This window comes from Scyliorhinus canicula, chromosome 2 (assembly GCF_902713615.1).
Source record: "Scyliorhinus canicula chromosome 2, sScyCan1.1, whole genome shotgun sequence".
Taxonomy (NCBI): Eukaryota; Metazoa; Chordata; class Chondrichthyes; order Carcharhiniformes; family Scyliorhinidae; genus Scyliorhinus; species Scyliorhinus canicula.
The window spans coordinates 212,867,554-212,894,334 of record NC_052147.1 but is presented as its reverse complement, the minus strand read 5'-3'; the positions used below and the strand labels follow the sequence as shown (position 1 = coordinate 212,894,334).

Sequence of the window (26,781 nt, the reverse complement as noted above, 5' to 3'; positions counted from 1 at the left end):
GAAAGCACTCCGGCGCGGGCGTAGCCCCTAAAGGTGTGGAGAATTCCACACCTTTGGAGAGGCCCGACGCCGGAGTGGTTGGCACCACTCCGCTACGCCGGGACCGCCCGCCCCGCCGGGTAGGGGAGAATCCCGGTCCAGCATTTTAATTCCAGCTGGCATGGCGCAATTTGAGCCCATAACCCCAACGAATTAGCTAGGGCCACTGGATTACTCATGCAGTGACATTATCACTAGGCCACATCCTCCTGTGGACTATAGGGTGGCATGGTAGCACAGTGGTTAGCACAGTTGTTTCACAGCTCCAGGGTCCCAGGTTCGATTCCCGGCTTGGGTCACTGTCTGTGTGGAGTCTGCACGCTCTCCTCATGTCTGCGTGGGTTTCCTCCGGGAACTCTGATTTCCTCCCACAGTCCAAAGATGTGCAGGTTAGGTGGATTGGCCATGATACGTTGCCCTTAGGTTAGGTGAGGTTACTGGATTACAGGGATAGGGTGGAGGTGTGAGAGGTAGGTGCTCTTTCCAAGAGCCGGTGCAGACTCGATGGACCAAATGGCTCCTTCTGCACTGTAAATTCTATAATTCTATAGCATAGAAGTTTCCAGAGGTGTTTTCTCTCTACCAGCCACAACCCACAGGCTTGGGGTCCGGTAAAAAATTCTTCATTTGGTCTCAACTGGAATTTCTCAAAATCCTCTCCATGAAGCAGAATCCCAGTCTGCTCTGTTTTCCACATCCATTCCCTCTTCTGGAAGCAACATTTGAAACATGGCCAGCATGAAGGCAGAATTTCGGCTCTCTGTTAACTTCTTCCCTGGTTTGTTCTTCTCCTACATTAGAAGTGTTGGCAATTCTGGACAAGGTGAAAATAGATAAGTCCCCGGAGCCGGATGGGATTTATCCTAGGATTCTCTGGGAAGCCAGGGAAGAGATTGCTGAGCCTTTGGCTTTGATTTTTAGGTCATCGTTGGCTACAGGAATAGTGCCAGAGGACTGGAGGATAGCAAATGTGGTCCCTTTGTTCAAGAAGGGGAGTAGAGATAACCCCGGTAACTATAGGCCGGTGAGCCTAACGTCTGTGGTGGGTAAGGTCTTGGAGAGGATTATAAAAGATACGATTTATAATCATCTAGATAGGAATAATATGATTAGGGATAGTCAGCATGGTTTTGTGAAGGGTAGGTCATGCCTCACAAACCTTAACGAGTTCTTTGAGAAGGTGACTGAACAGGTAGACGAGGGTAGAGCAGTTGATGTGGTGTATATGGATTTCAGTAAAGCGTTTGATAAGGTTCCCCACGGTCGGCTATTGCAGAAAATACGGAGGCTGGGGATTGAGGGTGATTTAGAGATGTAGATCAGAAATTGGCTAGTTGACTTGACTTCCGGGCGGCGAGCGAGGAGGTCGCAGGGAGAGGGGCTCCCGCAAGCGGTAGACAAGAAGAAACAACCCCCCCCCCCCCCCCCCCCCCGACAGGCCGGACGGCGGAGGAGGAGCGCCGGCAGAGGAGCCGGAGCGGGAGCCGAGGAGCCGGAGCCGAGGAGCCGGAGCGGAGGAGCCGAGGAGCCGGAGCGGAGGAGCCGAGGAGCCGGAGCGGAGGAGCCGAGGAGCCGGAGCGGAGGAGCCAAGGAGCCGGAGCGGAGGAGCCGGAGCGGAGGAGCCGGAGCGGAGGAGCCGGAGCGGGAGCGGAGGAGCCGAGGAGCCGGAGCGGGAGCGGAGGAGCCGGAGCGGAGGAGCCGGAGCGGCAGCGGAGCGGCGACAGGGGGGCCCAACAGCAGCAGGTCCATCCCCTCTCCCTCCCCCCCCCCACGCGGGCCAGGAGCGGTGCGGCGGCGGCGGCGGCCCCTCTTCTCTCCCCCCCCACGCGGGCCAGGGAGCGGTGCGGCGGCGGCGGCCCCTCTTCTCTCCCCCCCCACGCGGGCCAGGAGCGGTGCGGCGGCGGCGGCCCCTCTTCTCTCCCCCCCCCCCCCCACGCGGGCCAGGAGCGGTGCGGCGGCGGCCCCTCTTCTCTCCCCCCCCCCCACGCGGGCCAGGAGCGGTGCGGCGGCGGCGGCCCCTCTTCTCTTCCCCCCCCCCCCAGCCAGCAGCGGGGACCCCCCCCCCCCAGCCAGCAGCGGGGACCCCCCCCCCCCAGCCAGCAGCGGGGACACAACCCCCCCCCCCCCCCCCCAACCAGCAGCGACCCCCCCCCCCCCAGCCAGCAGCGGGGACACAACCCCCCCCCCCCAACCAGCAGCGACCACCCCCCCCCCAACCAGCAGCGACCACCGGCCCACTCGCCCCCCCCCCCCCCCCCCCCCAACTGCTGTGACCACCACGTGGCAAAGACAAAGGGACTCTCTCTCCTGGTTGAGTGGGGAAAGAAGACAAAAAAAAGAAAAAAGAGACTTGTATTTCTGTTCTTCCCAAAAGAAAACTGGTAAAGAGAAAAGGGGTAGGGGAAATAAATTTAAAAAAAAAAAATCTATATATATATATATATATATATATATATACATATATAGATATAAATAATAAATAAAATAAAAATAGGGTGCGGAAAAGGGGGAAAAAGAAGAACAAGGAGAGAAGAAAAGATGAAGGGGAAGGGGGAGAAAAAAGTGCCAGAAGGGAGCCAAGAGAAAGGGGGCACCGGAAGTAGACTGGGCAAAGGGAAAGCCAGCTCGAGCGAACGAGTCAACACGCGAAGCGGCGGGAAGGATGCTTCGCCGCATCCAGAAGAGCTGGACGGGCGGGCAACCTCTCCCCTGGGGTTAGAGGGGGGCGTGAATTGGAAGGAAGCCTTTGCCGAGGTGGTGAGGGAGCAGCTGCAGGCATTCAAGGCAGAGTTAAAAGCAGACGCAGAGGCCGCAGCACAGGCAGCAGTGACCAGGGCCATGTCAGGGGTGCAGCAGGTTCTGACCAGATTGGAGAAGAAAGTGGATGCCCAAGGGAAGATACTGGAAGCCCAAGGGAAGATACTGGAAGCCCAGGGGACAACCATTAAAGAGCTGGAGAAGGCAGCGACTGACGCGAGCGACCGGGTCATATCCCTGGAGAGGGGAATGGTGAAACTGAGTGCAACACAGGGGAGCCTGAAGGGCAGGGTAGACGACCAGGAGATCAGCTCGAGAAGGCAAAATATTAAGATAGTGGGCCTGCCAGAGGGGATAGAGGGTAGAAATCCCACAACATTCGTGGCTGCGATGCTGGGCTCCTTAGTGGGGCGGGAAACTTTTCCCACCCCACCGGAAATGGACAGAGCTCATCGGTCACTGCGCCCGAAGCCCAAGGAAGGGGAAAAACCGAGAGCAGTTATAGCCAGACTGCACCGGTACCGGGATAGGGAGACAATCCTGCGCTGGGCCAAGGAGAATAGAGCCTGCAATTGGGACGGGCACGCCATCCGAATCTACGAGGATTTTGGAGCGGACATAGCTAAGAGACGGGCGGAGTTCAACAGAGCGAAAGCAGCTCTCTATAAGAACAAAGTACGTTTTGGTATGCTGTACCCAGCAAAACTCTGGGTCACATACCAACACAAGGAATATTTCTTTACAGCCCCTGCCGAGGCGAATAGATTCGTCGAGGAGCACGGGCTGGAAAAACGCCATGGGAAGTAGGGACGAGGGGCCCATGGCAAGGAGACACGTCATGCCGACGGGGGGTTGGGGAGGGGCGAGGCAAAGCCAGCCCCCTCCCCCCTGGCAGGAACACCCAGAACGGAAAACAACCCAATGCCCTAGGGCCCGCTCCAGGTGGGAGGCCAGGCCCCGGCACGAGGGAACGGGAGTACTGGAGAGGGGAGAGGGGAAGCGGGACAGCAACCTCCGAGAGGGGAGCCACCGTGCTAGCAGGAAAGCTAGCGAAGGGGGCGCGCAACAGAGCAGGGCCGCAGCGCACCCCAACAGGGGGAAGGCGCCAGGCAGGGGAGGGGGGGGATCACCCATCAAAGGTGGGAGAGCAAATGGGGACAGGAATGGGGGAGAGAGGGGCAATGGAGGGGTACACAGGGGTATCCCCGAAAGGGATAGAGCGGGGGGGGGGGCGAGAGACCAGGGAGGGGAAACGCAGGGACGAAGGGACAAAAGAGGCCAGTAAGGGAATAGGGCCACAAAGTGCCACAGACAAGGGCTCGAAACAGGGAACTGCTGCAAGCACCCACCCAGTACGGTCTGTGGGTGAAGGGGCCCCCCGGAGTGCAGGGGACTACCCGCGTGGCGGACACAAAGTGGACGGCCATGGCGGGTGTCCCCGGGACAAGGGGGAACCCCGGAGCGCAGGGACCCGACCGCATGGGGAGAGCAGTGATAGTGGACATCCTGGACGGCCCCCTAACATAGGGAAACCCCAGAGGGCAGGGGCGCGTCCACCGGACAAATATGGTTAACCCCACAGGAGCAAGGGGGCAGAAGCCCCCCACCAGAATAGTCACCTGGAACGTAAGGGGACTTAACGGCCCAGTGAAGAGATCTAGAGTCCTCACCCACCTTAGAAACATGAGGGCCGACATAGTCTTCCTCCAAGAGACGCACTTGAGGGGCAGGACCAACTGCGGGTAAGAAAGGGCTGGGTGGGACAAACCTATCATTCCTGTTATGGGGCAAGGGCCAGGGGGGTGGCGATCCTGATTGGCAAGAGGACAATGTTTAGGGCGACAAAGACGGTTACGGACCCAGGGGGACGGTATGTCATGGTCAGCGGGGCCCTGGATGGGGCGCCGGTAGTTCTAGTTAACGTGTACGCGCCCAACTGGGACGACACGAGCTTCATCCAAAAGACCATGGCAGAAATCCCGGACATAGCGACGCACCGACTAATCATGGGGGGGGACTTCAACTGTGTACAGGACCCAACGACGGACAGATCAAACCCCAGAACGGGGAAAACCTCAAACATGGCAAGGGAACTCAGCCACTATATGGAGCAGATGGGAGCAGTAGACCCCTGGAGATTCGCCCACCGGGGGAGAAAGAATTCTCTTTCTTCTCCCCAGTACACAACGTGTACACCAGAATTGACTTCTTTGTGGTGGGGAAAACGGTGCTTCCAGAGATAGACAAGGTGGAATACTCCGCAATTGTGATATCAGACCACGCTCCACACTACATGGATGTGCGGCTAGAGACGGGAAGGGCCCAGCGCCCCAAATGGAGGTTGGACGGTGCCTTACTAGCTGACAAGGCCTTCAGCGAAAGGATAGCGCAGGCCATAGCGGAGTACACTGAGATCAACCAAAACGGGGAGGTCTCACCCTCCACGTTCTGGGAAGCGCTTAAGGCCGTACTAAGAGGGGAAATCATAGCCTACAAAGCGCAAAGAGATAGGGAGGAAAGGGTGGCTAGGCAGAAGCTGGTCGACTCCATACTGGAGGTAGACCATAAATACTCCGAGGCCCCGACTGTAGAACTCCTGGCGGAGAGAAAAGAATTACAAAGGAACTTTGACCTGCTCTCCACCAGGAAAGCAGTACACCAACTCCGCCAGGCACGCGGGGCCCTATACGAACACGGAGACAAAGCCAGCCGCCTGTTGGCCCACCAGCTGAGAAAGCAGGCAGCCAGCAGAGAAATTGCGCAAATCAGAGATACCAGAGGCACGTTGGAAACAGAACCAGAGAAGATTAACAAAACCTTCAAGGCCTTCTACCAAGAGCTGTACACCTCAGAGCCCCCAACGGGGAAGGCTGGGATGAACCGGTTTCTTGACGGACTGAACATACCAGTTGTGGGAGAGGGCAGAAAACGGGATCTGGAAGCACCACTAGCACTGGGAGAGATCATGGAGAGCATTAGCTCCATGCAGGCGGGGAAGGCGCCGGGACCCGGACGGATTCCCGGCGGACTTCTACAAAAAATTTGCGACAGCGCTGGCCCCGCACATGCGGGAGATGTTCACAGACTCGCTAGCTAGGGGCACGTTGCCACCCACGTTAGCACAGGCCTCAATCTCGCTGATACCTAAGAAAGACAAAGACCCAACGGAATGTGGGTCATACAGACCCATATCTCTGCTGAATGCAGACGCCAAAATACTGGCCAAAATCCTAGCCAAAAGGCTAGAAGACTGTGTACCTGAGGTGGTCACAGAGGACCAGACGGGCTTTGTCAAAGGTAGACAGCTGACCGCGAACATCAGGCGCCTGCTGAACGTGATAATGACCCCCTCCGGGGAGAGAACATAAGAGGTGATCGTCTCCCTGGACGCAGAAAAGGCCTTCGACAGAGTCGAATGGATATACCTCATAGAGGTACTGGAGCGGTTCGGGCTTGGAACAGGGTTCACCGCTGGGTAAAGCTCCTGTACAACGCTCCCATGGCGAGTGTACAGACCAACAATACCAACTCCCAATACTTCCAGCTGCACAGGGGCACCAGACAAGGATGCCCACTGTCCCCGCTGCTGTTCGCACTAGCAATCGAACCGCTAGCAATCGCGCTTAGGGCAGCAAAAAATTGGAGGGGGATCCGAAGGGGAGGTAGAGAGCACAGAGTCTCACTCTATGCGGATGATCTGCTCCTCTATATCTCGGACCCACAAAGCAGCATGGACGGAATCATCGCGCTCCTGAAAGAGTTTGGAGCCTTCTCGGGCTACAAACTCAACATGAGCAAAAGTGAGATCTTCCCATTACACCCGCAAGGGGGGGGGGGGGGGGGGCAGCACTAAAGGGGCTGCCGTTCAAACAAGCCCGACATAAATTCCGCTACCTGGGGATCCAAATAGCCCATGACTGGAAAGGGATCCACAAATGGAACCTCACCAGCCTGACGGAGGAAGTTAAAAAGGACCTGCAAAGATGGAACACACTCCCGCTCTCCCTCGCGGGGAGAGTTCAGACGATCAAAATGAACGTACTGCCCAGGTTCCTCTTCCTGTTTAGATCCATTCCGATCTACATCCCCAAGGCCTTTTTCAAAGCGCTGGACAAACTCATCATGGCGTTCGTATGGGGGGGTAAAAATGCTAGGATCCCAAAGAAGGTCTTACAAAAAACAAAAACCAGGGGAGGGTTAGCCCTCCCGAATCTACAATTCTACCACTGGGCAGCAACAGCCGAGCGAGTAAGGGGATGGATCCAGGAGCCAGAAGCTGAGTGGGTGCGTGCGGAGGAGGCCTCCTGCATGGGAACCTCCCTCCGGGCCCTCGCCACGGCAGCACTCCCATCCCCACCCAAAAAACACTCCAGCAGCCCAGTGGTGACAGCCACCCTCCAATCCTGGAACCAACTGCGGCAGCAACTTGGCCTGACCAAAATGTCGAACAGGGCTCCCATCTGCAACAACCATAGGTTCAAACCAGCACTGACCGACGCCACCTTCAAAAGGTGGAGGCAGGACGGGGGGACACTGACAGTCAGGGACCTATACACGGACGACAGGATCGCAACACTGGACGAACTGACAGAGAAATTTCAGCTAGCTGGGGGAACGAGCTACGGTACCTGCAGCTCAAAAACTTCCTACGAAAGGAGACAAGGACGTACCCACAACCGCCACGACAGACACTACTGGAAGACCTACTGGACGCAAGTATCCTAGAGAAAGGGAACTGTAGTGACATGTATGACCGACTGGTAGATAGGGACGACACCGTACTGGACGCAACAAGGAGGAAATGGGAGGACGACCTGGGGATGGAGATCGGGTGGGGACTCTGGAGCGAAGCACTGCATAGGGTCAACTCCACCTCCACGTGCGCAAGGCTCAGCCTGACGCAACTAAAAGTGGTACATAGAGCCCACTTAACAAGAACCCGTATGAGTAGGTTCTTCCCGGAGGTGGAAGACAGATGTGAACGGTGCCAAAGAGGCCCGGCCAACCACGCCCACATGTTCTGGTCTTGCCCCAGACTCGTGGAGTACTGGACAGCCTTCTTCGAGGTAATGTCCAAAGTGGTGGGAGTGAGGGTGGAGCCATGCCCGATAGTGGCGGTCTTCGGGGTTTCAGAACAGCCAGATCTATTCCTGGGGAGGAGGGCGGATGCCCTTGCCTTTGCCTCCCTGATCGCCCGCCGTAGAATCCTGTTTGGCTGGCGGTCAGCAGCACCGCCCAGAGCTGCGGACTGGCTGTCCGACCTCTCGGAATCTCTCCAAATGGAGAAAATCAAATTTGCCATCCGAGGGTCGGACGACGGCTTCCACAGAACGTGGGAGCCATTCATGCAACTGTTCCGGGACCTATTTGTGGCCAATGTACAAGAGGAAGAATAGTCGGGGGAAGGTAGCTGGAGGGGGGGGGGGGCTACAGGTTCGTTACGGGGGTTCGATGGCTAGCTAAGGCCCAAAACCAAGCTAAATAAACATGTTGAGGGGGGGGGGGGGGCGCAGTTACTACTACGAAGATGCTTACCTGTAAATATGTATGTTAATTTTTGCGTGTTTGTTTTTGTTTGTTTTTTTTTTGTTTCTCTCTCCTAACAATTTGTAATTTGTTCAATATAAAATACGAAAACTGAATAAAAACATTTATAAAAAAAAAAAAGAAATTGGCTAGTTGAAAGAAGACAGAGAGTGGTAGTTGATGGGAAATGTTCAGAATGGAGTTCAGTTACGAGTGGCGTACCACAAGGATCTGTTCTGGGGCCGTTGCTGTTTGTCATTTTTATAAATGACCTAGAGGAGGGCGCAGAAGGATGGGTGAGTAAATTTGCAGACGACACTAAAGTCGGTGGAGTTGTAGACAGTGCGGAAGGATGTTGCAGGTTACAGAGGGGCATAGATAAGCTGCAGAGCTGGGCTGAGAGGTGGCAAATGGAGTTTAATTTGGAGAAGTGTGAGGTGATTCACTTTGGAAAGAATAACAGGAATGCAGAATATTTGGCTAATGGTAAAATTCTTGGTAGTGTGGATGAGCAGAGGGATCTCGGTGTCCATGTACATAGATCCCTGAAAGTTGCCACCCAGGTTGATAGGGTTGTGACCAAGGCCTATGGTGTGTTGGCCTTTATTGGAAGAGGGACTGAGTTCCGGAGCCATGAGGTCATGTTGCAGTTGTACAAAACTCTAGTACGGCCGCATTTGGAGTATTGCGTACAGTTCTGGTCGCCTCATTATAGGAAGGACGTGGATGCTTTGGAACGGGTGCAGAGGAGATTTACCAGGATGTTGCCTGGTATGGAGGGAAAATCTTATGAGGAAAGGCTGATGGACTTGAGGTTGTTTTCGTTAGAGAGAAGAAGGTTAAGAGGTGACTTAATAGAGGCATTAGATAGGGTGGACAGCGAGAGCCTTCTCCCTCGGATGGAGGTGGCTAGCACGAGGGGACATAGCCTTAAATTGAGGGGTAATAGATATAGGACAGAGGTCAGAGGTGGGTTTTTTACGCAAAGAGTGGTGAGGCCGTGGAATGCCCTACCTGCAACAGTAGTGAACTCGCCAACATTGAGGGCATTTAAAAGTTTATTGGATAAGCATATGGATGATAAGGGCATAGTGTAGGTTAGATGGCCTTTAGCTTTTTTCCATGTCGGTGCAACATCGAGGGCCGAAGGCCCTGTACTGCGCTGTATCGTTCTATGTTCTATGTTCCATTTCTCCTTCTGTCAAGGAAGCAATATACTTGGAATCACAGATCTCACAGCAGTCACTATCAATGCTGCACTCTGATCAACTGCAAAGATATGCAGCGGAATTCTCCGTCGGTAGGATCCTCCGGCCCGCCGGCAGCACACCCACACCCTCGTGTTTCTCTATTGCGTGTGGTGTCCACAATGGGAAACCCTGGCCTGGCTGTGGGAATGGAGAATCCCGCTGCCAGTGGGGCGCGCCGTGCCGGAAAACGCAGCTGGCAGTCCAGAGAAACCCAGCCATGATTCCCTCCAGAGTGAAATTGCTCAAGTCAGCTTTTTCTTCCCTGGTCAGATCACATTGTTCCCGTTAATGGACTATTTGAAAACTGTCAAAAACTCAGAAAATCAGATAAATTTTAATGTTCATTCAAATTGGAGTTATACCTGTGATCATCTAATAAAATCTTTATTAGTGTCACAAATAGGCTTACACTGCAATGAAGTTACTGTGAAAATCCCCTAGTTGCCACATTCCGGCGTTCGTTCAGCTACACAGAGGGAGAATTCAGAATGTCCAACTCACCTAACAAGCTCGTCTTTCGAGGCTTGTGGGAGGAAACCGGAGCACCTGGAGAAACCCACACAGACGCAGGAAGAACATGCAGACTCCTCACAGCCAGTGACCCGAGCCGGGAATCAAACCCAGATCCTTGGTGCTGTGAAGCAACAGTGCTAACCACTGTGCTATCGTGCCACCCTAGTTGGGGATCCAATAGTAAACTGCTGGAATAACTTGTCTGTATTCCATTTAATTTGTCCTAAATATCACCCAAGAAGTATTTGAGAAAATAATGGCTCACACTGTGAGCTGTTATTAATTAGTGCCCAAAAATCCCAACAATTTGCGGCAAGGAAGAGCAATGCCATGAGTCTTTTTCACTCTCTTAGTTTAATCTTTCTTTCCATTTTATAATTTATTTCTCTGTATCTTTATTCTAATCAACCCTATTTCCTTCTCTGTTGCTCCTTCATTCTTAAATTTCATTGGTTCAGGAGAGACTGTGGGTGCCATCATTCACCTTGTCATTATTAGCTCACACATCCAGAAGTTTGAAGTGCAAAATAATTGGAGCTAAAGGGGCCTCACGGTAGCATGGTGGTTAGCATCAATGCTTCACAGCTCCAGGGTCCCAGGTTCGATTCCCGGCTGGGTCACTGTCTGTGTGGAGTCTGCACGTCCTCCCTGTGTGTGCGTGGGTTTCCTCCGGGTGCTCCGGTTTCCTCCCACAGTCCAAAGATGTGCGGGTTAGGTGGATTGGCCATGCTAAATTGCCCGTAGTGTAAGGTTAATGGGGGGATTGTTGGGTTACGGGTATACAGGTTACGTGGGTTTAAAGTAGGGTGATCATTGCTCGGCACAACATCGAGGGCCGAAGGGCCTGTTCTGTGCTGTACTGTTCTATGTTCTATGATACAGGAAAATGTTCAACACATGGTGCTGCTAACTGTGAGATGCATATGCCGGTGGAGCTCACTTGGCTGGACAGCTGGTTGTGATGCAGAGCAAGGCCAGCAGCGCCATGTCGGTTGAGGTTATTCATGAAGGACTCGCCTTCTCAACCTTACGCCTGAGGCATGGTGTTCCTCAGGCTCAATCACCATCAGTCAGCTCTCCCCCTCAAAGGGCTTCTGGGACAATAGTGACTTTACCTGACCTTACCGTGAGATGCTGTGCTCAGCAAATTCTAGCCCAATAATTATTTTATGTAAAGTGATGCCAGTAATGTACAAATCATTTATTCTGATGGCAAAGGTATTAGCTGTGTCTATTCTAATTATTTTTAAAGGGTCAAGCTCCCTGTATTTTCACAAGGAATATACAATTACTTGTTTAGATGCTGAAGTGGTAGATGAAGAACAGACACACACTAATATAGTTCCCCTTTCTCAGCTGCGTAGCCACCAAAGCACTTAGTGATCAACAAGCCAACTTGAATAAAATTCATGCTGAGGCTATTGGCAACACCACTCTTTTTAAATAAATCATTTGGAGAAACCGAAACCATAAAAGGCTATAATTGAAGTTTCCTTCCAACAGGAATAGCCTCCAGCTACTGACAATCTTTACTGCTTACTGCAAGATTGTTTTAAGCATACTTTTAATCGGAAAATCCCTTGTTGGAAACATCTCTGTTGTTTTAACAGCAAACAGGGCCTTAAGAAATGTTTTACAACGCTAACATAAAACACAATTGTACTTTAAAAAAAATAGTTAAACGAAGTAGTTAACCAGGATCCATTAAGTATGCACCTCCCCAGAACTTTCCGAATATGTTACCATGTGTTAAAGTTCAGCCCAGTAGAATCATGATAAAACATGTGAACACATTTATTTATATAAGCATTTTTTAAAAAGCTTTTGTTTACCACTTTTAAATTAAAAACTTGCCATGGCCACAATGGCATGCATTCCACACTATCCTAGCACCATGGCCAGACCCCTCTGTCTGTCATTGTTGTCCAACCCCATCAACTTGTAGCTCTGGGTGAACTCTTTTTACCCTCTAAACAAAAGATGAAAGATCAGGCAGCAATCTCCCCTGCTGTTTGCAATCTCTTGCTCTTTGCTACCTTGCCTCCATTCCCCCATGATTCAAAAAAGTTAACAAAAACTGGAGAGAAAAAAGAAAAATAACAAAAAAGGGATAGAAGGGGCAGGGGGCAAGAGAGACAAACAGAAAAAAGGTGAGGTGCTGAAAGACAGAAGGTGAAGGAATGAAGAAGAATGAACAGAATTAATGCACGTGACAGAGAAATTGAGAGTAATTATGAGAAAAACTGTGACCGAGAAAGAAAAATAGTGTGGGAGGGAGAGAGAAAGAAAGAGAGAGAGAGATAGATAGATAGAGGGAGAGAACAACTGGACTTGTTGTGACCCAATCCCAGAAGACAGCCTTGGCTCTCCTTCTCACTCCTTTCCAAATATTCCTGCTATGCTGCTTGACCTGTTCCTAACCATCTGCTTCCACCGCACCTTCCTCTGTCCGTCATTGACTTCACATCACTCCTGAGGTAACTTGCCTCCATCCCCCCAAAAAAACTAGGATTTTGTAGCACAGAAAAGTAATGGAAAAAGAATACCAGGTTTTAGAGGGCAGCACGGTAGCATTGTGGATAGCAAAATTGCTTCACAGCTCCAGGGTCCCAGGTTCGATTCCGGCTTGGGTAACTGTCTGTGCGGAGTCTGCACATCCTCCCCGTGTGTGCGTGGGTTTCCTCCGGGTGCTCCGGTTTCCTCCCACAGACCAAAGATGTGCAGGTTAGGTGGATTGGCCATGATAAACTGCCCTTAGTGTTGGGTGGGGTTACTGGGTTATGGGGATAGGGTGGAGGTGTTGACCTTGGGTAGGGTGCTCTTTCAAAGAGCCGGTGCAGACTCGATGGGCCGAATGGCCTCCTTCTGTACTGTAAATTCTATGAAAATTCTATGATAGAGATCTGTCTTTTCAATCTTCCAGTTCCTTATTTGGATTTTCTTCTTCGACCCCCCTTCTAGTTATGTCTATTCTGTCCTCCTGCCCTATCATGACCTGAAATCAGTTCAATGAGTGAACTGGATTTTATCCCCTGGAAAACCAGGGGAAGCCCATGGCCATTAAGCCCGTAAGTCTCTCTGGGAGGTCATACACAATTTAAATAATGAGCACCACTCCTACTTTAGTGCTAAATGTGGGAGAGTGAGGTTATACGTGTCAATGTTAGTTGTCAAACTGATTGATCAAAATTGTGGATAGGTGAGTGAAGGGATTTTGGTGAATTGAGCAATATGTGAAGCTGGTGGTGCAGCTGAAGATACATTCACTTATTTTTCTCCCTCCTGTGGGGCGATTACATTCTTGTGGCACTGCATCCAGATCCTCAGGGCTAGATTTCTGGCATTGCCTATCATGGCTGTTTGGTCCCACTGCTTTCACAATTTTTGTGTGGAGGGTCTCCTGGTCTTCAGTGGGTATAAGATGCCTCTCTTCCTCTCCACCTCCTGCAGCAAGGCCTTCATTGCAACATCAGAGAAGCTTGGAGCATGTTGTATCTTTGCCAGATCAGAATCAGCTGTACAAGGGCTTCCAACCTCAGGTCCAACCTCAGGTCCAGTCAGAATTCATCCCTTGTTCAGGGATGCAGGCTGCTTTAAGTAGTGCAGGCGATATATAACTCATGCTAACCTTTCAAGATTTTGTAGCCCCTGCTTCAGCATGCAGCCACTCAACAATGCGCTTTGTGTTGGCAGCAGATGACAATCATTTAAATTATTAGCCATGACAAAGATTACGTGCTGCCTGTATCAGAAGCAATGGGCACAGTTTAATTGCATTAATAATCCCCCAGGCTATTTTCAGGGGTTCTCGAATTTCAAGGCCTGTTTGCATTGGGCGCAATTCTCCGGACTTACGAAAAATCGGAGAATAGCGGGCGGCGTAAATTTTTACGGACATACTGGTCCGATGCCCTCCCGCTATTCTCCCCCCCCCGACACGAATCGCTGCTCGCCGTTTTTGTACGGCGAACAGCGATTCACCCCTGGCCGATGGGCCGATTTCCAAGGCCTTTACGGCCATTTTTATGAACGTAAAACACACCTGGTCTGACCGTTCGTAAAAACGGCCGTAAAGTCCTGATCTGGGGAACCATGGCACCGATTGGCACGGCCGTGGTACGGCCGTGCCAAGGGTGCCATGGGCCCGCGATCGCAGCGGGTACTTAACCCGCGCACTCTTTCTCCCTCCGCCGCCCCGCTGGATCCATTCGCGGGGCGGCTGAGGGGCATACCGGCCCGCGCATATGCGTGATGACGTCATCCGCGCATACGTGGGTTGGAGTCGTCCAATCCGCGTATGCGCGGCTGACGTCATGTGACGCGTCAGCCGTCGCTAACTTTGGCTAGCGGGCTTAACGAAATTCGTTAAGCCCGCGATGCCGGAGTTCACGGCCGCGCGATGCTAGCCCTGACCGGGGAGCAGAATCGGTTCCTGGTCGGGGGGGCGGAGGCTGGCGTCAAACGCTTTTGACGCCAGCTTCCCGATTTTTCGTAACTCGGGAGAATCGCGCCCATTGTGTACCTTTTACAAGCACTCTGCCAAGGCTTCTTCCATGGCATCTCCCAAACCTCTGACTTCTGCTGTGAGAAAGACACCATTAACTACAAGTTCCTCTCCAATTCGCACACCACTTTGACTTGGAAATATGACACTGTTCCTTCATTTCCGCTCGGTCAAAATTCAGGAATTCTCTCCCTAGCAGCACTGTGGATGTACCTACAACATATGGACTGCAGTGGTTCAAGGAGGCAGCTCAACATCACCTTCTAAAGGACCATTGGGAATGGGCAAAAAAATACTGACCTAGTCAATGATGAGCACATCCCGTGAATGAACAAAACAGAAAGTAAGTGGATTCACTTTGATGCAAAGTTTGGAACTGTGGAGGAGGAAACTTATTAAGGTGACCATTTCCACAATTTAAAGCAGGCTCACCAGTACAAAAAAACAATCAGAAGTATCAATGGAACGTTGGCTTTATCTTAAGGGGGATTGAAATTCAGAAATGAAGACGTGATGTTTCAGTTGTACAAAACCTTTGGCAGAAAACATCGAAAGTAGTTTTTCATTTTGGGCATCAAACCTCAGGAAACATAGGTTAGCTTTAGATTGGAGACAATGCAGATTCACCTTAGTGATACCAATGTTTAAAGGTTTAAATAATTAGAACAGGTTGAATTAACTTTGGTCTGAATTTTTAAAAAGCTGAAAGGGTTCTTTGCTTCGACAGAATAGTGCCAAGGCCCTGACTCCAGGAATCCTGACCCTGGACTACATCCACCATTTCCACTGGATGTGGGGGGAGAACAGAGTTGGGGGGAGGGGCAGGCAGGGATTGGGGTCTAGATGCTTTTCACACATCTGTGGCTCAGAGTGGCAGTTTCACATATAAAAGTGCAGCTGCCTTCAAACAGAATCATTTTTGGTCACCCAGGCTTCCGAGGCATGATTTACAAGCTTTAGCCATTTGATGAAATGATCTAAACTTTCCAAAGCTATTTGGAGATGTCATGGTACCCTTTGGGATTATTAACAGTAGACATGAATATGGCAAAAAGTGAATAAAGTCTGTGGAACTGTCAAATAATTTAAATCCCCTGCTCTATAAATGTTTGGGGCAAAAAAGCAGCCAGCCTCAATTGCCAAAAAAGTGTTTGCAATTTCAATTGATGTTGTTGACATAAGCCTGAGTGCCATCAATATAGTATTATTTGTTTGACTGCTTCCACAACCTATCATTATCACAGTGGTGGGCCTGTAAATTCTTTGATCAACACATCCAAGTGGTCACGAGGAGAGTAACTGTCTTTGATGTGGGGCTATGAGTATAAATGTTTGTTTTAATAAGGGATTCAGTACTTGAAGGACTTGCCTAATTTTAGAGACGATTAAATGCTTAAAATAAGTTAAATGTATTGAATGGCATTTAGCAATGAGTGCTTTTTAAAAATATAGTGAAATCTGTAATAGGCACTTGGAACTTTTCTTTATTTCATTTTGACATGGCACCTGAGGTCTGCCCTCATTGGATACTGGATAAGATGGCATGGAAGATGAAAAGGATGTGAGTGCATGAGTTGACACTCAGTTAGTACAGGGGCTATAAAGAGCCAAGGGGAGTAGGCAGAGGGCATAGGTTGAAATGGAGAGTGTGAGGAGACATGGGTGGACAATGGGGTGTAGATTGGCATGAAGTTATGAGGGGACATGGTGGGTAGGTGGGTGCACGGGTTGACCTGGGGAAAGATGAACAGTATGAGGTGGCATGAATTGGAAAGGATGGGGCATGAGGAGCATGTGGGAATGGGAGTGATGAGGACAATTTTTATTTTATTGTTTTATTACAACTGGGGAAAGTCCCAGAGAAATAAGGTGGGCTTTTTAAACAACCTGGCTCTTAATTTGGCAGCCTCTATGGCTGACTCCACACTGTTTCCGGGGTCAGTGACCCTGACTCTAGTTAGCCGTCTGCCCTCTGTTCCCCCAGAATGAAAATCCATCGTTCAGGGAACTTTCTCTTTAGTTGGGTTTGGGAAGTTGAGAAATTTCACAACTCTGCACTCCTGACTTTGGAGTGAAAAATCACCCCTTTGTTTGTATTCTTTTCGATGGTTGAGTAGGTAATCAAATCAAGGTATTCAAAATTAATATTGGAAACTTTGAGAGACGAGGGGGCATGTCTTAACATTCAGCTTAGGAGTACCACTGAGGTGTAAAATCAAAAAGCACTTCTTCATTCAAAGGGTATTAGAAATCAGGAACTGAGTCTGCAACAACTGTGAGTGTGGTTAATTGAAATGTTCAAGCCTTTGATCAATATATTTCAGTCAGGTAAGCATATCAAAGGATATTGAAGGTAAGCGGATAAATAGATTTGAGATACAGATCAACGGTGATCAGATTGATGGTAGAACAGGTTTGAGGTACATAATGGCCTCCTCTATTTCAATATTGCCAGAATACCAACAAGTATCATTAGGAAGTATTAGTTCACGTTGTAATTGTTAAGATGGATATATAAAATACTGTTGAATATAATTGCAAATAGTTTTCATTTATAAGACAGAAATCTCTGAATAATACGAAAACAGCTAGCTGAGCTTGCAAACATTTTAATAACTGATTATCTTCCTGATTTAACACTGTGAACTATGACACAATTCATGTATTTGAATAAAAACAGTATTCCAGTTTTATCTGAATGTTTCAAATAGAAATTAAGGGAGAGAAATTCATCCAGAATGAAAGGTAAGTGATTTACTTTGTGAGAACCTTGTACACAGACAGAGACAATGTTGGGCCTGATTCAGTGGACCTGAGTTAAAGTCTGCTGAACGGCGTGCTTAGTGGGGTGTTTCTTGGCGCTGCATGCTGCATGTACTGGCAGGCTGCCAGGGTGGCAATGCCAGGCTGGCAGGGTCCCTGGGAGAGTTCCCAACTAAAGAGAAAGTTCCCAGCCCTGTTCCCGACCATCCGGGGGTTTCCAATGGCCAAGACCCCCAAGTCACCATCACGACTGGACTCCACTTGTGGAACAATTGAATTGTTCATTCAATTGTCAAATCCATCATAAAAACAAGCATTGATATTCATAGTCCCATTTCAAAGAGTCCTGAACCAATTGATGCTGTTAATCAAATTGTGAAATGACAGGCCACTCTACTGTGACAATTTCAATCATGCAACATTTATCCTTGAATGGAAACCCAAAAGCTTATGTCACAGACAGAGTGGAATAGTAATTTATTTTTAATACCATAGACAGTTTTTTTTCAAAGAGTTGAAGGGTAGGAGTTCTAAATGTCTTAGCAGCTTGATGGCTCCTCTTGTCAGTTCATCTTGACACCTTTGAGTTGTTTGTAAAAAATTTAGAGTACCCAATTCTTTTTTTTCCAATTAAGGGCCAATTTAGAGTGGTTAATCCACCTACCCTGCACATCTTTGGGTTGTGGGTGTGTGACCCACGCAGACACGGGGAGAAATCGCAAACTCCACACAGACAGTGACCTGGGGCCGGGATCGAACCCAGGTCGTCGGCACCGTGAGACAGCAGTGCTAACCACTGTGTCATCGTGCTGTTCTTTTGACAGTTGTTTTTGACAGTTCCAATTATTTTCACAACTCCAATGAAATTATGCACTTTTTATGCACATTCATACCTATTAGAAAATCAAAAGGGTACCTGACCTCCCCAACGGTGCCCTGAGACCATATCCAAAGGAGTAACTTCCCTCTCCAAAAGGCTATCCAAACAAATAGACAAAATTCAGACTGTCTCCTCCCAGGTTTAACTTGTACAAGTTGGATCTCAGACACCTCTCACACCAAGTTCACACAAGTGGAGGCAGCTGCTGATTTCTGTGGGCAGCTGCCTTTGGGAAATCTGCAGGCATAAATCCTGACCAGGGCCCATTCCTGCTCTGGTGAAAATGGTAGGTGCCATGTTTAGGGGTGAGACTTCCAGATTCGGGCCATTTTCACCATGAAGGAAGGGCTCTCCATCGTCCATCGTGGCAAAAATCTCAGCCATTGCCTTTCAGAGAGTTCGTTCGCTGAAGTTCAACAAGGATTTTTATACAGATGATTGTACATGTTTTCTGCTTGAAATAATTATCGACCGGCCTAGCTTCTTCTAATTGTGTAAAATGTGACAAGTTTTTTTTTCCAAAAGTATTCTGAAACAAAGATGCTTTTTCTTATAAGGGTTGAAGCAAGTTGTTTAACACACATATCACTGTTACATATATATCCCTATAGTTTCCTGGGTAAATCCGTGTTAATGAATTCGTAACCACCTTAACAAGCATTGCATTTATGAATTTGTTAAAACTACACAGTGAGGACGTTATCAGGCACGACTTAATCGACTTACCGACAACTGTGAGGTTAACTTGAACTTGTTTGCTTCCTATCTTGTTTTCTGCAAGTAAATAGTAACAGCCACAGTCTTCAAACTTTGTTGAAGAGATGATTAGTTTACTGCTGCAGTCTGTATTCTCGATTTTTATGCGATCAATTTCCTTAATCTGAAATGAGAAACAAAATATTGGATGGCTTTAGAAACCTTTTATTTTGAATCTTCATTTTGGACAAAATTCCAGGTTCATCACAAAGCCTGCATACCATGAGGGCAACGGTTTGAGCACATGGTGGTGACAGGATGCTTCGCCTGTTGCTATTGTACGCCAGGCAACACAATTGTGATTTTTGGAGATGTATTACAGGCAGGCCAAGCTCTTGAGCAGCAGCAACACATCCTTGGTGTGAGAGGTGTCTGAAGCCAACATACGCAGCTCCATTCATAAAATCGAAAACCACTATTTAATTAATAATTCAATTTAAAGGATTGGGTGATGGAGTCAGTTTTTACCTCTGGTGCCTGAATTTCATATTCTACTCAACCTGATGACAGCTGTAACTGAACTGCATTAAATGGGTTTATACTTTCTTAACCTTAAGAAGTGTTGCTAAAAATTAGTAGTATTACCAAAATATTACATTGCTTAACACTGCAAAACCTCATCTTTACAAGTTTAACTATGTCATCAAAATACTTCAAAACAGGTTATCAACTGCAGTCCAAAGCAAAATTTTAATTGATTTTTTATTGTAAATGATAGCATAAACTTGGCACTGGCATTTTAATGCTACATTAATTAATTTATTATGGAGGACTGTATTGTGCGACCTACAAATTCCTATCTGAAGAAATAGTTTGTGGATTTGATACTTTACCCAATACAAGATACAAATTCTGGAGGATAAGGACAATTTCAGACCCCTCTTCTCAATGGCAAATCATCTCCTCTGACCTCTTATATCTTCCTGCTCCATCCTCACTTCAGAGCCAAATATGAGGAAGATTTTGTCAATGTGATCAAGACCATTTGGATGGTCATCTACAGCTGCCATCTTCTCATCTTCCTGTTGCCTGTCAGCCCCCTCTTACTTCAGTGCTGACCCCATATTATTTCACAAATTCTTTCGATATCTCCATGCTCTTACAAGGCTTAAGTCTTTTTTGAAACTAATTTCTTGCTTCCTCGCCCTTGCCCAATTTTACTCTTTCCCCAAGTGTTTTCTGACAACACAAATGGTTCCTGTGTTTGTTCCTTAGTGCCTTGGGTATTCCAAAACACCAATACAAATTATTGCTGGTATTAGAAACATTCTGTGTAGATTATTATAAGGTTAACTCAGTTAGCTAGACAGCTAGTTCTAGATATGGAGCGATGCCAACAGTGTGGGTTAATTTCCCGTACTGGCTGAGGTTATCCATGAAGGCTCCACCTTCTCAATTGTGCCCCTCTCCTGAGGTGTAATGACCCTGGTGAATGAGCTAAACCGGCTTCCATGGTGAATGAGCAGATTCTTCGGGCTGGAGGATAAGTGTGCTAGATGCGCCGGAGGGCCAGCTAACCATGTACACATGTTCTGGTCATGCCCTAAACCCAGGAGGTATTGGCAGGGATTCACAGATGTCATGTCCCGGGTATTGAAAACTGGGGTGGTAATGAGCCCTGAGGTGGCAATCTTTGGGGTTTTGGAGGACCTGGGAATCCAGGAAGAGAGAAAGGCCGACGTTCTGGCCTTTGCTTCCCTGGTAGCCCGGCAACGAATATTGTTAACATGGAGGGACTCAAAGCCCCCGAGGGCTGAGGTATGGCTATCGGACATGGTGAGCTTTCTTGGCCTGGAGAAAGTCAATTTCGCCTTGAGAGGTTCGCTATTAGGGTTTGCCCGAAGGTTGCAGCCATTTATTGACTTCTTCACAGAGGTGTAAGCATCAGCTTACACAGGAGGTGGGGGTGTCAAGGGTAGAATAGAGTAGAGTAGGGGGATATTGAGGCAGGTCGGTGCGTGAACAGAGCCGTGGTTTGCACTATGTTTAATTTGTGTCTTGACTTCTTTTTTTTGTACTGTACAATGTCACTTTTTCTAAATGCCTAAAATACCTCAATAAAATTGTTTGCTAAAAAAAATTGTTATTATACTGATTTCTTCTTGTGTCCAAATGTGTAATGGGTGAGATCTTCTAGCTGTTCATGCTGGAGGGATCTTCCAGTCCCAGCAGTGTGGGGTGGATTCAATGAGAAATCCTATTAATAGTGGTAGGACCAGAAGATCCCACTGCTAGTCAACAGTGGGCCGTTTCCCGCCACCGAGAAATACTGCGCGGAGGCCAGAGAATCTCGCCCAATATCTACTGAAATGCTTTGCAAACAGCACAATTTACATCCTGCATATTTTGTACAAAGTAGAAGACAGTGTTATATAACAGTTAAAAAATACATAAGAAAATAAATTATTGAATATCTGGGGACAAAGTGTGGAAATGGGATTTAGAGAGACAAATCTAGGGCAGCATGTTGGTGCAGTGCTGCCTCACGCGTCGAGGTCCCAGGTTTGATCCGGCCCTGGGTCACTGTCCATGTAGAGTTTGCACATTCTCCTCATGTCTGCATGGGTTTCACCCCATTGTGGATAGCACAATCGCTTCACAGCTCCAGGGTCCCAGGTTCGATTCCGGCTTGGGTCACTGTCTGTGCGGAGTCTGCACATCCCCGTGTGTGCGTGGGTTTCATCCGGGTGCTCCGGTTTCCTCCCACAGTCCAAAGATGTGCGGGTTAGGTGGATTGGCCATGATAAATTGCCCTTAGTGTCCAAAATTGCCCTTAGTGTTGGGTGGGGTTACTCAGTATGGGGATAGGGTGTTGATCTTGGGTAGGATGCTCTTTCCAAGAGCCGGTGCAGACTCGATGGGCCGAATGGCCTCCTTCTGCACTGTAAATTCTATGTAATCTATATATGTAATCTGCAGGGTAGGTGGATTGGCCATGCTAAATTGCAGCTTAATTGGAAAAAATGAATTGGGCACTCTAAATTTAAAAAAGAGGCAAATCTGATACAAAGCAAGCACTGGTACATAGGAACAGGAGCAGGCCATTCAGCCCATCCAACCTACAATGCCTTTCAATTAATTCATGGCTGACCATCTACCTGAATACTACTTCCCTGCACCCCCCCCATATCTCTTGATGTCATTCGTCTCCAGAAATCTCTTGATTGCTATCTTGAACATGCTTAATGATTGAACTTCCATTGTTTCTGGGCTTGAGTTCTAAAGATTCACCACCTGCTGAATGAAGAGACTCCTCCTCATCTCAGTCTTAAACGGTCTGCCCCTTAACCTGTCCCTTGGTTTTATACTCATCAGGAACAAGGTTGATGGGGCTTCTTCTGAGCTAACATTTCTCCAATTTTATATATTATATTAGACTAGTCAACAACGTGCACTAATCTCCTCCTTCTGGAGTGGACCTAGCAGTTGAGCCCTTTCTTTCAGAAAATGTAAATACTAAATGAAAGAATAAAACATTACCTGTTTTCTAAACTTTAGCCACGTGTAGCTGAGAGGTTGTGTTCCAGCAAGCTTACAAAATAGTTCTGCAGATTCTCCAGCATGGACTTTCATGCTTCCTGGACACTGAACGATCTGTGGTGGAATAGCTGTTGGAAATGAACATCATAGTGAAAGATAAGGAAAAATTGGTTGAATGCTATCTCGAATTTCATGATCATATATTCAGGAAAATATTGAGTGTGTTAATATAACTGGACAAGTTTATAAAACACCCGTAATGATATTTTGGGCCTTAATTCATGATTTTAAGCAGTATTAACAGTTCAACCTTCCAGTTGGATGATTTACTCATTGAAAATAAGAATGTGATCCTCAAAAAAAATTATTTGCAATTATTATGAAAAGGTTTCAGAACAGTTGTGTTCAAAACTCGAAGCAACAGAACCCGGAAACGTTTAATGATTATAATCAGGCAGTTTGTTCCAGATTAGAGTGTCTGATCTATTTATTAAACAACCTCATAATACTTTGAGCAAAGAAACCAATATCACAATCTTTGCTGGCTTGTTAATGTAAAGATGAGCAAGTTGCCTTTGAATATTGAACTGACATTTTAGAGCTATTGTTGCTGTTTCTTTTAATCTATCAAAATCAAATGCAACCTTTATTTTCATCAAAATATAACTCTGACATTACAAGTGATAAAATAAACAGTCCTATTTAGGCACTGCTTTATGCACTGCCAAGCAATGCTATATATCAAGTTTATTGTGCAAGTCTTGTATAAAAAAAGATAGTAAAATATGATTTAGCAAACATGTGTTTGAGTATTTCTGTAACAAAATAATTCATAATAACATGATAATAGGACATGCCTTTTAATGTATTATTCACTACACTCACATTGTGACGCTATATTCATTCATAATCTCTCATGCCCTGATGAATTTGCTCAGCAGAATTGGACCTTTTTGATTTTCTCCGCTGGATTGTGAATAGTAGCTGTTTCATGTAACTAGTCTCTTTTAGAACACTAGGATTTGGAGTAAGGTTATATTTTGACAAAGTATACTGAGAAATAAGAAATCCCAGTACATAGGCAGAGAAATTGGATTAACAATCCAGAGGCCTAGATTAGTAAGCAAGAGGACGTGAGTTCATTTCCAACTGTAGCAGTTTGACAGTGATTTCACTTTTTAAGAAACCTGGAAATAAAAATCTGGTACCACTATAAGGTAGCAATGAAGTGGTTGGATAGCCAATAGTTCACTTATTTCCCTACCAAGTATGTGACTCTAGTCCGACACAAATGTGGTTCCATTCCCTCTGAAATGACCAATTAAGTCACCCATTTGTATCAAACTGCTTCAAGAAGGATCACCAACACTTGGTCAAGGGCGACAAGGTTGGTAATAAATCCCATACTTGCCAGTGATACCAATATTACAGGAATTTAAAAAAGATATGAAAAGTATTGCCAAAAAAAAGGAACCATCAAAGAGCTAAGCATGCAATGCATTGGTTTTAATTTGTCTCCAAAAACTCTCAGTCACATGTGAAAAGCATGGATTTCATTGAACATCATCAGCTCTGACGTTTATAAAATCTCTAAACTTTCAACTTCTATTTTAGATGCTGACTAATATGCTACACATTTCCAATTTTAGCTCAGATTTCCACATGTTTTTCTATTTGTTTAATTTCAGTAAACCTTCCCTCTACCGTTGATTAAATTCATTAACTACAAAAAAATACTTAATTATTACATGACTGACCCACATACCTGTATTAAAACATCTTAATTTAGTCTCAGTAAGTTTACTTTTGAACTTTCTGGCTTCATTCCCTTAAGTTCAAAAGCTCATGCTAGATTTAATAAACAAATACCCCAGAGGGTCCCAGCTGACTGCATGAGCATTTTCTGTTGATCTGATAACGAAAGTAGGAAATAGTTGGAGAAATGTAAGTTTCTTGTTTGATCAATTGAAAATTATTCGGCAGCTGGTATATGTTAAGGTCAATTTTCCAAAACAACTACAAATATGTAAAAAATAAGGAACGGCTCATGATATTAGAGTTCCTTTACTTACAAGGTTGAAGGCCCTGGCCAGGGAAGGGAAGTGTTAGCAAAAGTTTTGGAATGACACAGGTTGCAAAACGCTAGACTCCACTGTCTTGAGAATGAACAAAATGTTGCTCGTCAGTTTGGTTAAAAAATAAAAGGAAAGTTAAACTTACCTGGTTTGGGGGGAGTTTTAGGAGTTGGTTTCTTTTTTATGGTGGCCTCAACTGAAAGAAATTAAAAAGCATTTCTGAATACAAAACATCTTAAAATAAATTGACAGACTGTCCAGCATTCGGATGTTAATCCAATGGAAGGTATTTGCCTCAGACTAATATCATTGCTCACTCAGTGATCAAACATACAATTATAAACAATTAAAATGGTGTTTTGATTACATTTAAATTATACAGGGACCATTATTAGGGCTGACTTGCCATCCAAAAGATCAGTGTCACGGGTCTTGTCGAACTATATTTGCAGCATGGTTCAGACTTCCAGATGACCATCTTCTTCTTGATGTGATGAAAACTGGTTCCATCCAAATTAATTTTGATGAAAAGCAAATGTGCATAGAGGCCATAAGGAGGATTTAGATTAGTGCTCTTTTCAGAGTTCAGTCATTGACTGGCTCAACACTGCAATAAGGACACTGCCATCATCAACTTCTCCTTTCAAGCGATCAATTCAAAAGGGCATTCATTGGCATTTTAAGGATTTGCACTGTCTGCTTCTGTAACTTTTGTGTTAAGGTATCACGAAATATGGAGTTAAGTTGCAGATCAGCCATGGCCTCATTGAATTGCGGAAATGACTGGAAGGGCAAAATGGCCTATTTCTGTTCATATAATCCAGCTTTCTTCAATTGGAAACATGTCACTCAGATTAATTTATTTCAAAACATTGCAAAAAGCACTATGAATTTTAAATTCCAGCACTCTTAGATTGACTGTCCTTAAATGAAATAGCACTATCTCAGAATTGACAATAAATTGATGAAAGAAAATGTATTTTCTGTTGTCTTTTGGTTCCTCAAAACCTAGGAAATTGTGAAAAACGTCAACTACAAAAACCTACATAGGGTTGCACAGGATTTACTAAACTGACTGTTCGGCCCATCATGTCTATACTCCAGTTGAGAAAGAACCAGTGTTTTAGAAAGGTTCATCATTACTTTCTTGCTATTGTAGCATACGCCTCAATTTATGAAGCTCAGAATCCCATATGCTTTTTAAGCTTTCTTTCAATTTGTCCTTTAACAATTTATGCACATATACCCCCAACTCCCTCTGACCCGGCACCTCCTTTAGAATTGCACCCATCAGTTTACATTGCATCTTTTCATTCTTCCTCCCAAAAGTACCATTTCACATTCCTCTGCATTAAATTTCAATTGGCCATCAGCCTGACCATGTCGAACACTATCTTCTACACTTCTGATATTGTGCTCTGGATACACCAGTTCAAGTCACTTATATATAGGTATCATGGAAATCAATTCTCTAGCCCTCTCTGTCGAAGGAGGATTGGAACATTATGGACAGAACCTCCAAAAATTCCACCTTTACTTCTCTCTACAACCTAGAATGCATTCCATCAGATCTGGTGACTCTACATTAAGTTCAACCAGTCTTTCCAATAGTACCTCTTCATTAATTTTTAACCATTCAGCAGTGTATCTCAATTACCTCCTCTTTCATTGTGAATTTGGCAAAATCTTCTTCTTTGGTAAAGACAGATACTAAGGCCGGGATTCTCCCCCAACCGGTGGGCGAGCCGTACCGGTGCCAAAGAGTGGCGTGAACCACCCCAGCGTCGGGCTGCCCAGAAGTTGCGGAATCCTCCGCACTTCCGGGGGCTAGGCTGACGCTGGAGTGGTTGGCACCGTGGCAACCAGCACCGAAGGGCCTCCGCCTGCCGGCGTGAGTTGGCACACGCGCGGGTGCACCATCGTGTTCTGCCGCATGCGCAGAACCGCTGGCGTGATCCCTACGCATGCGCAAGGGGTTTCTTCGCTGCGCCGGCCATGGCGGAGCTTTACGGAGGCCGGTGTGGAGGGAAAGAGTGCCTCCACGGCACAGGCCTGCCCGCAAATCGGTGGACCCCGACTGCGGGCCAGACCACCATTGAGGCCCCCCCTGGGCCGGATCCCCCCGCACCCCCCTGAGGACTCCGCAGGCCGCCCTCAGAGCCAGGTCCTGCTGGTATGGACCTTGTTTATTTCACGCCGGCTGGACCAGCCAAAAACGGGCGGCCGCTCGGCCCATCG

At 47.2% G+C, this 26,781-nt stretch overlaps 1 protein-coding gene across 3 annotated transcripts in view; it reads right to left on the bottom strand.

Annotated features, from left to right (window-relative positions):
• The window catches only part of LOC119961939 (myosin light chain kinase, smooth muscle-like), a 552,422-nt gene that overhangs the window by 85,494 nt on the left and 440,147 nt on the right, over nucleotides 1-26,781 (bottom strand). For all 3 annotated transcript variants that reach the window (XM_038789529.1, XM_038789528.1, XM_038789530.1), the window contains 3 exons: nucleotides 24,689-24,739; nucleotides 22,469-22,596; nucleotides 18,959-19,112 (listed from right to left, as the gene is read on the bottom strand). In XM_038789529.1, the coding sequence (XP_038645457.1) occupies nucleotides 18,959-19,112; nucleotides 22,469-22,596; nucleotides 24,689-24,739 (333 nt within the window). The remainder of the gene's footprint in view (nucleotides 1-18,958; nucleotides 19,113-22,468; nucleotides 22,597-24,688; nucleotides 24,740-26,781) is intronic.